The sequence below is a fragment of the Tachyglossus aculeatus genome, chromosome 21 (assembly GCF_015852505.1).
Source record: "Tachyglossus aculeatus isolate mTacAcu1 chromosome 21, mTacAcu1.pri, whole genome shotgun sequence".
NCBI lineage: Eukaryota > Metazoa > Chordata > Mammalia > Monotremata > Tachyglossidae > Tachyglossus > Tachyglossus aculeatus.
In genome coordinates, this window is record NC_052086.1 from 3,030,706 (window position 1) to 3,046,888 (window position 16,183).

The 16,183-nt window shown below is 51.2% G+C and overlaps 2 protein-coding genes across 4 annotated transcripts in view; one reads left to right on the forward strand and one right to left on the reverse strand.

The window, feature by feature from the left end:
- The first annotated feature begins 499 nt into the window (after positions 1-499).
- On the forward strand, positions 500-5,962 carry LOC119942583 (cytochrome b-c1 complex subunit 9). Its single transcript, XM_038763427.1, has 2 exons — positions 500-693; positions 5,729-5,962. Exons 1-2 carry the CDS (start codon positions 544-546, stop codon positions 5,768-5,770), a joined length of 192 nt encoding a protein of 63 aa, XP_038619355.1. The 5' UTR covers positions 500-543; the 3' UTR covers positions 5,771-5,962.
- Positions 5,963-12,068: 6,106 nt separating this feature from the next.
- Positions 12,069-16,183, reverse strand: part of ASCC2 (activating signal cointegrator 1 complex subunit 2) — a 32,767-nt gene continuing 28,652 nt past the window's right edge. For all 3 annotated transcript variants that reach the window (XM_038763616.1, XM_038763615.1, XM_038763614.1), the window contains 3 exons: positions 14,922-15,024; positions 14,020-14,099; positions 12,069-12,793 (listed from right to left, as the gene is read on the reverse strand). In XM_038763616.1, the coding sequence (XP_038619544.1) occupies positions 12,637-12,793; positions 14,020-14,099; positions 14,922-15,024 (340 nt within the window). In that variant the 3' untranslated portion in view covers positions 12,069-12,636. The remainder of the gene's footprint in view (positions 12,794-14,019; positions 14,100-14,921; positions 15,025-16,183) is intronic.

Sequence of the window (16,183 nt, forward strand, 5' to 3'; positions counted from 1 at the left end):
TGTGCAAAGCACTGTTCTAAGCTCTGGGGAGGTTACAAGGTGATCAAGTTGACCCCTGGGGGCTCACACTCTTAATCCCCATTTTACAGATGAGGTAACCGAGGCCCAGAGAAGTGGAATGACTTGTCCAAAGTCACACAGCTGACAATTGGCAGGGTCGGAATTTGAACCCAAGACCTCTGACTCCAGAGCCCGGACTCTTTCCACTGAGCCACGCTGCTTCTCCACCTCCCCCAGCGCTTTGCACAGAGTGAGCGCTTAATAAATAAATGTATACGACTGAAAGAATGCCTGTGGTCTGAATTCCTCGGGAAGACTACAATACCCACCGGGCCTTGCGCGCGTTCGAGGGGCGAAGAGGACGAGGGCGGGAGTCGGCGCAGGCGCGGAGACGGAGGATGGGGTCGGCGCAGGCGCAGAGAGGGAGGACGGGGGTCGGCGCAGAGAGGGAGCAAGGGGATCAGCGCAGGCGCAGAGCGGGAGGACGGGGGTCGGCGCAGGCGCAGAACGCAGAAGGCAGCTCCCTCTCGGTGGTGAGGAAAGATGGCGGGAGGGGATTTTGGGAGCCGGCTGTATTCGCTGCTGTTCCGCCGGACGTCCAGGTTCGCCCTGACCATCGTGGTGGGGGTCCTGGTCTTCGAGCGGGCCTTCGACCAGGGCGGGGACGCCCTCTACGAGCACCTCAACCAGGGGGTGAGGCACGCGGCCCGGATGACCTTGCGCCGAAGCTGACTCAGTTTCCCCCGTCGGCCGGCAGCGCCGCCTAGCGGGGAGAGCCCGGGATTGCGAGTCAGGAGCCCGGCAGCGCCGCCTAGCGGGGAGAGCCCGGGACTGCGAGTCAGGAGCCCGGCAGCGCCGCCTAGCGGGGAGAGCCCGGGACTGCGAGTCAGGAGCCCGGCAGCGCCGCCTAGCGGGGAGAGCCCGGGACTGCGAGTCAGGAGCTCCCCCCGGGTGACTTTGGCCATATATTTATTATTGTCATTATTATGGCATTTATTAAGCGCTTACTATGTGCAAAGCACTGTTCTAAGCGCTGGGGAGGTACAAGGTGATCAGGCATGTGGGGCTCACAGTCTTAATCCCCATTTTACAGATGAGGGAACTGAGGCCCGGAGAAGTGAAGTGACTTGCCCAAGATCATGCGTCATCATCAATCGGATTTATTGAGCGCTTACTGTGTGCAGAGCACTGGACTAAGCGCTTGGGAAGTACAGGTTGGCAGCATATAGAGACAGTCCCTACCCAACAGTGGGCTCACAGTCTGGAGCCGGGATTTGAACCCATGACCTCTGACTCCAAAGGCCGTACTCTTTACACTGAGCCACGTTGCTTCTCTAATAATTAGAGAATTACTCATTAAGGAATCATTATTATAATCAACAATTATTAATTAATCATTAGCAATGATTATTAATTAATCATCAATAATTATTAATAATTATTAAAAATCATGATGATAACTGTGGCGTTTATTAAGCGCTTACTATGTGCAAAGCACTGTACTAAGCGCTGGGGAGGTTACAAGGTGATCTAGCTCTCTTCCCCCCGCCCACCCTTCAAAGCCTTCCTCCAGGAGGGCTTCCCAAGACTGAGCCCTCCTTTTCCTCTGCTCCTGCTTCCCTTCCCCTGCTCTACCCCCGTCCCCACCCCACAGCACTTGTATATGTTTGTACATATTTATTATTCTATTTATTTTATTAATGATGTGTATATATCTATAATTCTCTTTATTTTGATGTTATTGATGCCTGCCGACTTGCTGTGCTTTGTTGTCTGTCTCCCCCTTCTAGACTGTGAGCCCACTGTTGGGTAGGGATTGTCGCTATCTGTTCCCGAATTGTACTTTCCAAGCGCTTAGTACAGTGCTCTGCACACAGTAAGCGCTCAATGAATAATAATAATAATAATAATAATAGCATTTGTTAAGCGCTTACTATGTGCAAAGCACTGTTCTAAGCGCTGGGGGGGATACAATGTGATCATGTTGTCTCACGTGGGGCTCACAGTCTTAATCCCCATTTTTACAGATGAGGGAACTGAGGCTCAGAGAAGTTACGTGACTTGCCCAAGGTCACACAGCAGACTTGTGGTGGAGTCGGGATTCGAACCCCTGACCTCTGACTCCAAAGCCCGGGCTCTTTCCACTGAGCCACGCTGCTTCTCTTACTGTTGAATGGATGAATCAGGTTGTCCCATGGTGGGGGCTCACAGTCTTCATCCCCATTTGAGGGACCTGAGGCCCAGAGAAGTGAAGTGACTTGCCCAAAGTCACACCGCTGACAATTGGTGGAGCTGGGATTTGAACCCATGACCTCTGACTCCAAAGCCCGAGCTCTTTCCACTGTGCCACGCTGCTTCTCTATTATTATTAACGTTATCATTAATAATAATGGCATCTCATTCATTGTTGTATTTATTGAGCGCTTACTGTGTGCAGAGCACTGTACTAAGCGCTTGGGAATAATAATAACGATGGCATTTATTAAGCGCTTACTACGTGCAAAGCACGGTTCTAAGCACTGGGAAAGCTACAAGGTGATCAGGTTGTCCCACGGGGGGGCTCACAGTCTTAATCCCCATTTTACAGATGAGGGAACTGAGGCCCAGAGAAGTTAAGCTTCTAGACTGTGAGCCCACTGTTGGGTAGGGACTGTCTCTATATGTTGCCAACTTGTACTTCCCAAGCGCTTAGTACAGTGCTCTGCACACAGTAAGCGCTCAATAAACACGATTGATTGATTAAGCGACTTGCCCGAAGTCACACAGCTGGCAATTGGCGGAGTTGGGATTTGAACCCATGACCTCTGACTCCATAGCCAGAGCTCTTTCCACTGCACCACGCTGCTTCTCTATGAATTATTATTAATATTATTATTAATGTTATTATTATTATTAATGGCATTTCGTTCATTCAGTCGTATTTATTGAGCACTTACTGTATGCAGAGCACTGTACTAAGCGCTTGGGAAGTAATAATAGTAATAATGATGGCATTTATAAAGCACTTACTATGTGCAAAGCACTGTTCTAAGCACTGGGAAAGCTACAAGGTGATCAGGTTGTCCCACAGGAGGGCTCACAAGTCTTAATCGCCGTTTTACAGATGAGGTAACTGAGGCCCAGAGAAGTTAAGCGACTTGCCCAAAGTCACACAGCTGGCAGTTGGCAGAGTGGGGATTTGAACCCATGACCTCTGACTTAAAAGCCCGTGTTCTTTTCCACTGAGCCACGCTGCTTCTCTTACAAGTTGGCAACATATAAGCGCTTACTATGTGCAGAGCACTGTTCTCCCCCTTCTAGACTGTGAGCCCACTGATGGGTAGGGACTGTCTCTATATGTTGCCAATTTGTACTTCCCAAGCGCTTAATACAGTGCTCTGCACACAGTAAGCGCTCAGTAAATACGACTGAATGAGTGAATGAATGCAGAGCACTGTTCTAAGCGCTGGGGAATTTACAAGATGCTCAGGTTGTCCCATGTGGGGCCCACAGTCTTCATCCCCATTTGACAGATGAGGGAACTGAGGCCCAGAGATAGCTCAGGGGCAAGAGCATGGGCTTTGGAGTCAGAGGTCATGGGTTCGAATCCAGACTCCGCCACATGTCTGCTGTGTGACCTTGGGCAAGTCACTTAACTTGCACAGTCACAGTCTTCTAGACTGTGAGCCCACTGTTGGGTAGGGACCGTCTCTATATGTTGCCAACTTGTACTTCCCAGGCGCTTTAGTACAGTGCTCTGCACACAGTAAGTGCTCAATAAATACAATTGAATGAATGAATGAACTTAACTTCTCAGAGCCTCAGTTCCCTCATCTGTAAAATGGGGATGAAGACTGTGAGCCCCACGTGGGACAACTTGATCACCTTGTATCTCCCCCGGCGCTTAGAACAGTGCTTTGCACATAGTAAGCACTTAACAAATACCATCATTATTATTATTATTATTATTATTATTAAGTGACTTGCCCAAAGTCACACAGCTGGCAAGTGCAGCATGGGCTGCATTGTTCTGAGCGCTGGGGAGGTTACAAGGTGATCAGGTTGTCCCACGGGGGGCTCACAGTTTTAATCCCCATTTTACAGATGAGGTAACTAAGGCACAGATAAAGTGAGTGACTGGCCCAAGGTCACACAGCTGGGATTAGAACCCATGACCTCTGATTCCCAAGCCCAGGCTCTTTCCACTGAACCACGCTGCTTCTCTGGTAATAATTGTAATATTTATTAAGTACTTAACTTCTCTGAGTTCCCTCATCTTTAAAATGGGGATTAAAACTGTGAGCCCCCCTGTGGGACAACCTGATCACCTTGTAACCTCCCCAGCACCTAGAACAATGCTTTGCACATAGTAAGCGCTTAACAAGTACCGTCATCATTACTTACAATAATAATAATAATAGTGGTATTTGTAGTAATCCCCATTTAACAGATGAGGGAACTGAGGCACAGAGAAGTGAAATGACTCATCCAAAGTCATCTGACAAGTGGCAGGGCAGGGATTAGAACCCATGACTTCTGATTCCCAAGCCCGGGCTCTTTCCACTGAGCCACGCTGCTTCTCTGGTAATAATTGTGATATTTAAGTACTTAACTTGATCATCATCAATCATATTTATTGAGCGCTTACTGTGTGCAGAGCACTGAACTAAGCACTTGGGAAGTACAAATATAGAGACAGTCCCTACCCAACAGTGGGCTCACAGTCTTAACTTCTCTGAGTTCCCTCATCTGTAAAATGGGGATTAAAACTGTGAGCCCCCCATGGGACAACCTGATCACCTTGTAACCTCCCCAGCGCTTAGAACAGTGCTTTGCACATAGTAAGCGCTTAACAAATACCATCATCATTACTTATAATGATAGTGGTATTTGTATTAATCCCCATTTAACAGATGAGGGAACTGAGGCACAGAGAAGTGAAATGACTCACCCAAAGTCACACAGCTGACAAGTGGCAGAGCAGGGATTAGAACCCACGACCTCTGATTCCCAAGCCGGGGCTCTTTCCACTGAGCCACGTTGCTTCTTTGTGGGGAGAGCCCCGGCTTGGGAGTCAGGAGGACCTGGGTTCTCATCCCGCCTCCGCCCCTTGTCCGCTGGGTGACCTTGGGCAAGTCACTTCACTGGGCCTCAGTTCCCCCATGTAATGTATATATGTATATACGTTTGTACATATTTATTACTCTATTTTACTTGTACATATCTATTCTATTTATTTTATTTTGTTGGTATGTTTGGTTTTGTTCTCTGTCTCCCCCTTTTAGACTGTGAGTCCCCTGTTGGGTAGGGACTGTCTCTATATGTTGCCAATTTAGACTTCCCAAGCGCTTAGTACAGTGCTCTGCACATAGTAAGCGCTCCATAAATACGATTGATGATGATGATGATGATAATAAATTGTGGTATTTGTTAAGCGCAGAAATCTCAGGTTCGTCTATCCTTGACCCCAACCTCTCGCCCACATCCTGCCTCTGGCCTGGAACGCTCCCCCTCCTCAAATCCCACAGACAATGACTCTCCCCGCCTTCACCCTTACTGAAGGCCCACCTCCTCCAAGAGGCCTTCCCTAAGCCCCCCTTTTCTCTTCTCCCACTCCCTTCTGCGTCCCCCTGCCTCGCTCCTTCAGCCCCCGTAGCCGTCAAGCGCTTAACACAGTGCTCTGCCCACAGTAAGCGCTCAATAAATACGATTGATGGACTGACTGAGCCTATCTTCCTTCCCCTTTCAGAAACTGTGGAAACACATCAAACACAAGTATGAGACCGAATAGGAGCCAGAGCCACCACGTCGCCGAGCTGCAGGGCCGGGCCCGACAGACCAGGACTGGCCACCCCCTGGCCACCGAGCCGCCCTCCGGGGCCTGTGAGCAACACCCCCGGCCCCAGCAGAGTCCTGAGCACTGCGTGGAGGAGAGCCGGCCCGGGCGGGACCGCCCCCCAATAAAATATCCATTTTCCTCATGGCCCTGCCTCCCGTCTCCGTGCTATTCCCCTCCCTGCGCTCCCCAAGCACCAGCCTTGAGGTGCACCATTCACTTCTCTTCTCCCACTTCACCCCAGCTCGCACTCTTGGCTCCTCTCTGGGCAACCCTGTTCTCATAATAGTAACGATGCCTTTTGCTAAGCGCTTACTTTGTGCCAAGCACTTTTCTAAGCGCTGGGGAGGATACAAGGTGATCAGGTTGTCCCACGGGGGGCTCACAGTCTTCATCCCCGTTTGACAGATGAGGGAACTGAGGCCCAGAGAAGTGAAGTGACTTGCCCAAAGTCACACAGCTGACAAGCTGCGGAACTGGGATTAGAACCCACGACCTTGACTCCAAAGCCCGGGCTCTTTCCACTGAGCCAAGCTACTCATCTTGAAGGCCCTTCAGAAAGCACATCTCCTCCAGGCCTTCCCCAATGAATCATGTCCCTACTTTATTTCCCCCTCAAGTGGCACTTTAGCAGTTCCTGTGTACCCTAGGCACTTAATGATGACATTTATTAAGCGCTTACTATGTGCAATGCACTGTTCTAAGCACTGGGGAGGTTACAAGGTGATCAGGTTGTCCCACGGGGGGCTCACAGTCTTTTTCCAGATGACGTAACTGAGGCCCAGAGAAGTGAAGTGACTTGCCCAAAGTCACCCAGCTGACAATTGGCGGAGCAGGGATTTGAACCCATGACCTCGGACTCCAAAGCCCGGGCTCTTTCCCCTGAGCCACGCTGCTTCTCTGACCCCCATCCCTGCCTGGAGCCCTTACGTGCCTATCTTCATAATGAAAAAATCAATAAATACGATTGATGAATCACTAATTCCTATCTGTAATTTGCTGTTTGCCTCCCCTCCTAGACCAAATTTTGTGTGGGCAGGGATTGTGTCTATGGAATTCGCCCAAGCGCTTAGTACAGTACTGTGCGCAAAGTAGGCACTTAGTAACCAGTCAATGGAATTGAGTCTTTACTATGCATCATACTGTGATCAATCAATCAATCAATCGTATTTATTGAGCGCTTACTGTGTGCAGAGCACTGTACTAAGCGCTTGGGAAGTACAAGTCGGCAACACATAGAGACAGTCCCTACCCAACAGCCGGCTCACAGTCTAGAAGACTGTACCCATTGCTTGGAAAAGTACAGGAGAAGGAGTGTGGCTAGTGGATAAAGCCACATGTCTGCTGTGTGACCTTGGGCAAGTCACTTAACTTCTCTGAGCCTCAGTTCCCTCATCTGTAAAATGGGGATTAAGACTGTGAACCCCACGTGGGACAACCTGATCACTGTGCATCCCCCCCAGCGCTTAGAACAGTGCTTTGCACATAGTAAGCGCTTAACAAATGCCAACACTAGTATTACAGGCCTCGAAGTCAGAAGGACTTGAGTTTTAATCCTGGCTCTGCCCATTGTAAACCCTGTGACCTTGGGTAAATCTCTTCACTTCTCTGGTCCTCAGTGACTTCCTCTGTAAAATCAATCAATCGATCGTATTTATTGAGTGCCTACTGTGTGCAGAGCACTGTACTAAGCGCTTGGGAAGTACAAGTTGATGGGAGTTAAGACTGAGCCCATATTACTCTATGTATTTATTTATTTTACTTGTACATATCTATTCTATTTATTTTATTTTGTTAGTATGTTTGGTTTTGTTCTCTGTCCCCCTTTTAGACTGTGAGCCCACTGTTGGGTAGGGACCGTCTCTATATGTTGCCAATTTGTACTTCCCAAGCGCTTAGTACAGTGCTGTGCACATAGTAAGCGCTCAATAAATATGATTGATTACGATTGTGGGACAGGGACTGGGTCCAACCTGATTAACTTGTATCTCCCCCAATGCTTAGAACAGTGCCTGGCACATGGTAAGTTCTTAACAAATACCATCATTATTATTATTATTATTATCACCTACCCCAGCACTTAGTACAGTGCCTGGCATAGAGTAAGAGCTTAACAAATACTATATTTAAAAAAAAAAAGTTGACATAATCCCCGTCCCCAAGGAGCTTACCATCTAGACAAGATGTAAAACTAGAGGTTGGGGAAGCAGCCAGGTATGAAGACCTGGACACAAGTTTTGTGATGGAAGGAGCTGGCAGGACTGGAGCCAGTCAATTGAATTCACTGTGCGCTTACTTTGTGCAGAGCACTGTACTAAGCACTTAAGGCCCTACTGAGAGCTCACCTCCTCCAGGAAGCCTTCCCAGACTGAGCCCCTTCCTTCCTCTCCCCCTCTCCATCCCATCTTACCTCCTTCCCTTCCCCACAGCACCTGTATATATGTATATATGTTTGTACATATTTATTACTCTATTTATTTTACTTGTACATATCTATTACTCTATTTATTTTACTTGTACATATCTATTCTATTTATTTTATTTTGTTAGTATGTTTGGTTTTGTTCTCTGTCTCCCCCTTTTAGACTGTGAGCCCACTGTTGCGTAGGCAGTGTCTCTATATGTTGCCAACTTGGACTTCCCAAGCGCTTAGTACAGTGCTCTGCACACAGTAAGCGCTCAATAAATACGACTGATGATGATGATGATGATGATGAGAGAGAGTAGAGTAGCAGCATAGGCTCGGGAGTCCTAATCCCGGCTCCTCCATTTACCGGCTGTGTGACTTTGCGCAAACCACTTCTCTGGGCCTCAGTTACCTCATCTGTAAAATGGGGATGAAGACTGTGAGCCCCACGTGGGACAACCTGATTACCTTGGATCTACCCCGGCGCCTGGAACACTGCTGGGCACATAGTAAGTGCTTAACAAATACCATCAATAACCCAGCTCCGCCAATTGTCAGCTGTGTGACTTTGGGCGAGGCACTTCACTTCTCCGTGCCTCAGTTCCCTCATCTGTAAAATGGGGATGAAGACTGTGAACCCCATGTGGGACAACCTAATCACCTTGTAACTTCCCCAGCGATTAGAACAGTGCTTTGCACATAGTAATCGCTTAATAAGTGCCATTATCATTATTATTTATTGAGTTACCTTATAATAGTAGATGTGATCCTTGTGCACAAACAGCTTAGCGTCTACAAGAATAGGCAGACATTAGAATAAATGGCAGATATGGAAAACGCAGCATACGGATTAAATGCTGGGGATATTGGGATGATGATCAAAGTGCTCACGGGGTACACGGCACGGGGGAAGGCTTCCCGGAGGGGGTGTGATTTCAGGAGGGTTTTGAATGCAGGGAGAGGGGCGGACTGTCGGCTGGAACTCCAGGCTTGGAGGAGGATGCGGTCAAAGGGTCGGTGGCGAGATCGAGGCGTAGGTTGATAGTGGGATAATGGGTGCCCAACTGGGTCGTAGGAGTTCAGTGAAGTTGTTTTGGTATATTGTACTCTTCCAATCACTTAGTACAGTGCTCTGCACACGGTAAGCGCTTAATAAATACGACTGACCTGAATGAGGGTCTTGAATCACCATCATCAATGTTACTTATTGAGTGCTTACTGTGTACAAAGCGATTGGGAGGGCCCAAAACAACAGAGTTGGTCGACTGGTTCCCCGCCCACAGCGAGCTTACAGTCCAGAGGAGGCAGATATTAAAATAAAGTCAATGGTGAGGAATTTGTTGGGCACCGAGGTGGATGGGCAACCACCGGAGGATTTTTGAGTGGGGAGTTGTGGACTCTATGGCTTTCCAGAAAAATAATCCGGGCATCAGAGTGGAGTACAGACTGGAGAGGGAAGGGTGTGGAGGCCAGGAGCACAGCGAAGAGGCCCATGCAGGGGTCGAGGCGGGATCGGATGAGATCTCAGAACAGGGTGGTAGCAGTGCAAAAATACCATACTCTCGAAAGCGCTCAATAAATGCCATCGATCCATTGATCCCTTTGGTCTGGGTGATAGATAACTAGGACTATTGATTGACTGACATCCCAAGTTCAGCATCTTCTAGGCCTCTCAAGTTATCACCCGGGGAAGTTTAGAGGGCACCAGCTGCAGTGCTCTGCACATGCCAAGTGCTTAGTACAGTGCTCTGCACACAAAAGCGCTCAATAAATACGATTGAATGAATGAATGGCAGGTGCCCAGTACAGCACTCGGCGCTCATTAAATACCACTGATCCAACCCCACTAGCGTACTGGTGGTTTCTCTTCTGAACCAAACAGGATCTTCCCACAGAAAGAACAAAGGCAGAGTGAAGAAATAGGACCAGGAACGACGCCTTGTTAAGACACTTAATTCTTGGTTTGCTAACGGGTGACGTCAGCTAATGGTACTTATTAAGCACTTACCATGTGCTAGGCACTCTCAGCTGCCTGTGACACTGTGTCTTCTCAACACGTAAACCAACCTTGGCTTCAGGACTCTGTCCTCTCCTGGTTCTCCTCTTATCTCTCCGGCCGTTCATTCTCAGTCTCCTTCGCGGGCTCCTCCTCCCCCTCCCATCCCCTTATTGTAGGGGTTCCTCAAGGGTCAGTTCCTGGTTCCCTTCTGTTGTCCATCTACACTCACTCCCCTGGTTGACTCATTCGCTCCCACAGCTTCAACCATCATCTCTACGCAGATGACACCCAAATCTACCTCCCCTCCCGTTCTCTCTCCTCCTGCCTTCAGGACATCTCCACCTGGATGTCCACCCGCCACCTAAAACTCACCATGTCCAAGACAGAGCTCCTTATCTTCCCTCCCAAACCCTGTCCTCTCCCGTCACTGTGGACGGCACTACCATCCTTCCCGGCTCACAAGCCCACAACCTTGGTGTCATCCTTGACTCCGCTCTCTCATTCACCCCACACATCCAATCCATCACCAGAACCTGCCGGCCTCATCTTCACGTCGCCAAGATCCGCCCTTTCTTCTCCATCCAAACCGCTCTCCCTCCTCACATCTGCCGAACATTCACTCTTCCCCCCTTCAAAGCCCTACTAGAGGCTCAGCTCCTCCAGACTAAGCACCCCTTTTCCTCAGCTCCGTCGCCCCAACTCAATCTTATCCCCCTCCCCGCCCCACAGCACTTGTGCATATATCCCTATCTATAATTCTATTTATATTAATGCCTGTTTACTTGTTTTGATGTATATATAAATTGATGCCTGTCTAATGTGTTTTGATGTCCGTCAACCCCCTTCTATACTGTACCTGGTGTGGGCAGGGATTGTCTCCCTTTATTGCTGAATTCCCAGCGCTTAATACAGTGCTCTGCTCACAGAAAGCATTCAACAAGTACAAATGAATGAATGAAGGTACTGCACTAAGCACTGGGGTAGATGCACGATAATCCGATCAGATACAATCTCTGTCCCTCTCGGGGCTCACAGTGGAATTAGGGAGGACTAATTATAATTAACTGTCACTTTTGTGAAGTGCTATGTATCAAGGACCGTTCTAATCACTGGGGTAGGCAAAAGACAATCCGGGGAGAGACAGTCACTAAGCAGGCAAGGGGCAGAGCCAGAATTAGAAACCAGGTCCTCTGACTCCTAGGCGTGGGCTCTTTTCACTGGGCCATCATAAGCTACAGGTCTGTGGCCAGGGCCTCATCCCACCTTTTAAATGTAAATTGTGAACCCCTTGACAGCCAGGGACTTTTCCCCACCCAGTTATTTTTACCCACACTTAGTGCAGAGCACAGAGTTCGTGCTTAGAGCCCGGGCCTAGGTTCTATTCCTGTGGCTCAGTGGAAAGAACCCAGGTTTGGGAGTCAGAGGTCGTGGGTTCTAATCCCGTGCTCCGTCACTTGTCGGCTGTGTGACTTTGGACAAGTCGCTTCACTTCTCTGGGCCTCAGTTCCCTCATCTGTCAAATGGGGATGAAGACTGGGAGCCCCCCGTGGGACAATCTGATTACCGTGCATCTCCCCCAGCACTTAGAACAGTGCTTGGCACACAGGAAGCGCTTAGCAAATGCCATTATTAATTAATCCCCAGAAGGGAGCTGTGGTTCGCCCAGCAACGGAATTGTGACTTCCTCAGGGGGTCGTCACTTGGGAGCCAGGGTTGGTGGGCCTGGCCATGGACGGTGCCCCGGGCCTCCGTAGGGGTGGTGACACCTTGGGGCGCTGGGCTGGGGGGGGGGGGGGGGGGGGGGGGGGGGTTGGCTACCTGCACATTGGCCAGGAAACCATCGTGGTTTTTGTCTTTATGGCGTGTGTCCACCCTCGATGCCCGGCTCTCGGGCCCACTGCTGCCCCACGGACACGGGCCTGGATGTTTCTAACTCTTTTATTTGCTGGCTCTGTGCTCTTCCCAGAGACCCCACTGGACCCCAACCATGGGCTGGCCTGGGGTCAGGGGGGATGGACGGGGAGGGGAGGGGGCATCCCGAGCCCAGAATGAGCTGTGTCACCCGCACCTGCTCCGTGACCCCGGGCCTGGACTGCCTTGTGAGTCCCTCCTCCCCGGAAATGGGGGGCTTGGGGGGTGGCCGCCAGCCAGCCTCAAGCCCCTCTCGCCCCTGTTACCCTGGTGAGGGGCCCAGGTGAGAGGCAGGTTTTCCTGGCCGTTGCTAGGGGAGACGGAAATGGTCTGCCAGCCCCCACGGAACGGCAGGATGGTCAGGGTAGACCAGGTGGGGCTGGCAGAGGGAGGGAATGGGAAAGGGGGTGGGGGTAGAGCAATCCTGGGGAGGAAAGGGGAAAAGGGGTGGCTGTGAAACCTGTTAGTCCTTCACCCTGTGGGCTGAGGACGGGAGAGGAGCCCTTAGGAGGGGATCATGCCCTTGCTCCTCTTCCTGTCCGCCATGATCCGCCGGTTGTGGTTGGCCCTCACCCCTTTGTTGGCCTCTTTCTTCCGGCGCTCCTGGATGGTCTTGGGGTTCCCGGCACCCGCCGCCACCGCGGAGCTGTCGTGCTTGTACCTGGAGTGGGAGGAAGCCAGAATGAGTCCGTCTGGCCGGTGAGCTGCCTGGGGCAGGGAACGGGCTGCCCGGTGTCATGTGATGCCCATCTTCCGTGGGCTCCAGGGCCGGGGTAGCTTATCCCCACCTGCCAGATGAGGAAACATGGGACGAGAGACTCGGGGGGCTCCGCTCGTTGCGGGGGAGCCCCAGACCATAGACCGGATGCTTGTTGTGGGTGGGGAATGTGTCTGGTACTATCGCCCTCTCCCATGCGCTTAGTACAGCGCTCTGCACGGGGTAAGCACTCCATAAATACGACTGGATGAACGCCTGATTGGCGGGTATCGGGGCTGGCTATGGCCAGAATGCTGTACTAAGCGCTTGGGAGCGTCATGTTCCCTGCCTTTGACGAGCTGATAAGAACGGAGAGGATGGGTGTTGATAGAAATAAAAAAAACTGACTGTGTAGTGAGTGCCATGGGGTATGACTGAATGAATGAGTCAGGGACCTGGGTTCCAATCCTGGCTCCACGAGGCAAGTCTACATGTTTTGTTGTCTGTCTCCCCATTCTAGACTGTGAGCCCGTTGTTGGGTAGGGACTGTCTCTGTATGTTGCCGACCTGCACTTCCCAAGCGCTTAGTACAGTGCTGTGCACACAGTAAGCGCTCAATAAATACGATTGAATGAACGAATAAGTGACTTGCCCCAAGTCAGCACTGCTTGGCCAGCTGCATTTTCTCTCTGAGAGAGACGGCGGGGGGTGGGGTGGAAAGGAGCAGCATTGGACCCCCCAACTCCCCACTACCCGGCATGCAGGGGCTCCCAGCTCGGGTCCAAGGGGCCCCAGTCTTCCCCTGCCACATCGGGGAGAAGCTCTCTCGGGTGGGTAAAGGCCCCATGAGGCCTGACCTGACGTTTCCCCGAACCAGGACGATGGCCTGATTCCTAATGGGCCGGGAGGAAAAGGGGCAAGGTCACTAGTTCCTTCACCCCACCTGCCTCTAGACTCTCCCAAGCACTTAGTCCAGTGCTCTGCACACACTAAGTGCTCAATAAATACGAGACCGACCACCTCCCAGAAGCCGGGCTTGGGACAAAGCCGGGGGAGGTGGTTCGGGGCTCAAATCTAGGCCTCGGTCAGAGCTGGGTGAGCAACTGCTGTGGGGTTGGGGGGGGAGGGAGATGGGGGAGGGCAACAGGGTGACCAGAGGTAGGCACGGGTCACCCCGGCCCCGGGCTCACCCTCTCCTGGCAAGGAAGGTCATCCTCCTGGCTTCGGCCCGCTCCCTCAGCACGGCTGGGTCCTGGATGAAGTGATCGGGCTGTGGGGAGAGAGGGGAGGGGGCCGGCGGAGTCAATTTGGAGCTGCCGCTCCGCCCTGTTCCCCTCCCCGAGGCTGCACTCAGTCAACCGGCCCAGGGCCAAGTAAGATAGGCCACCGAGCCCGTAGGCCCGGCCCGTGGGCCCCCCTTGTCCACCTCCCTGTCTGCCCGGGTTTCTGGGATCCCTTGGGGTCCGGCCAGAAGGGTCCCACGGGTGTCCGTGCCGATTCCTGATGGATCGAAGGGCTGAGCGCTGATGGGGGCGAGGATGTCCTGGCCCCTGCGAACAGTCCGCGGCCCAGAGAGGATGCGGACCCCTCGGCCTGGAAGGCCGCTTCTTCTGGGGGCCTTCCCAGCAGTCTTGTGGCCAGCTGTCTTATGCCCACCAGCCTCGGTGCGCCCCAGGGGCAGACCCAACCGTGATCCCCCCTCATCCCCGGGACAGGAGCAGGGGCCTGGGCCCGTGGGAACGGCAGGCTGCGGCCTTCCTGGGCCGGGGGTGAAGGCGGCCGCTAAGGAAGGCTGGGATGACGACCGGGATTGTGTGAATGGCCACCGGGACAGGAGAGCTCACACACAGAAGGCTCTTCTGACGGCCTGAGGGACCGGTGTCCATTTCAGCACGGTGGCCATCGCTCCGGAGCAGCGGAGGGGAAAGGAGGGGTGACGGTGACCTCCCCTATCCTCTGGCCCCCGGCTGCCTCTGGGCTTTTCTGGAGCCAACCTGGAGACAGGCTCTCCGGAGGTTAAGGGCAACCACGAGGGTCTTTAAGAGTTTTTCTGGAGTCCCTGCTGTCCCGAGGCTTCTGGGGAGCACAGTACCTTTGGGGTGTCGTCCTCGGCCTCCTCTTCGTCCTCATCGTCATCGTCTTCCGGCCTTTCACTGGGCACTTTGGTTCTCAGGATCTGCGGGATTGTGAAAGGCCTGGAGGAGGGGAGAGGGGAGCGAGATGGAGAGAAGGGAGGAAGGAGACGGAGAGCAGAAAAAACAGGGAGGAGGAGGAGGAACAGGGAGGGACAGAGAGATCAATCAATCGATAGTATTTATTAAGCACTTGCTGTGTACAGGGCAGCATACTAAACGCTTGGGAGAGAACAATACGATAGAGTAGGTAGATACGTTCCTTGCTCACGATGAGCTTATGAAATCATTCAAGATATAAGAGAAGCAGCATAGCTTAGTGCCTAGAGCCTGGGAGTCAGAAAGACCTGAGTTCTAAACCTGCCTCCACCACTTGTCTGCTGTGTGACCTTGGGCAAGTAGCTTCGCTTCTCCGGGCCTCAGATCCCTCATCTGTAAAATGGGGATTAAGACTGGGAGCCTCAGGTGGGACAGGGATTGTGTCCAACCTAATTAGCTTTGAATCTACCCCAGTGCTTAAAACAGTGCTTAGCACAAAGTGCTTCACAAATAGCACCTGTATATATGCATATATGTTTGTACATATTACTCTATTTTACTTGTACGCATTTATTCTGTTTATTTTATTTTGTTAATATGTTTTGTTTTGTTGTCTGTCTCCCCCTTCTAGACTGTGAGCCCACTGTTGGGTAGGGACCGTCTCTATATGTTGCCAACTTGTACTTCCCAAGAGCTTAGTACAGTGCTCTGCACACAGTAAGCGCTCAATAAATACGACAATGAATGAATGAAATAGCACAATTATTATTATTATTATTATTACCGTGCTCGGCACATACTAAATGTTCATTAAATACAATTGATTGCTCAATTGTTGATGGCCGTTACCATACTAAGGCCTGCAGTAGGTAAATGTTCAATCAATACTGACCTACTGATTGGTTGGCTAATAGTAAGCAAAGGTAGTTTTTTTGTGTGTTTATTTTTTTTAATGGAATTTGTTAAGTGGTTACTTATGTGCCGGGTACTGTACTAAGTACTGGGGTAGATACAAGCTAATCAGGTTGGCCGCAGTCCCTGTCCCACATGGGGCTCATAGTCTCCATCCCCATTTTGCAGATGAGGGAGCTGAGGAATAGAGAAGTGAAGTGATTTGCCCAAGGTCCCCAGGAGACAAGTGGCAGAGCCGGAAAAAGAACTGAGGTCCTCTGAATCCCAGGCC

Bases quoted from the DNA above. Each gene is read 5' to 3' on its own strand.
- LOC119942583 (XM_038763427.1), top strand. From the start codon at position 544: ATGGCGGGAGGGGATTTTGGGAGCCGGCTGTATTCGCTGCTGTTCCGC. The intron at 694-5,728 runs GTGAGGCACGCG...TTCCCCTTTCAG, and splicing joins ACGAGCACCTCAACCAGGGG to AAACTGTGGAAACACATCAA.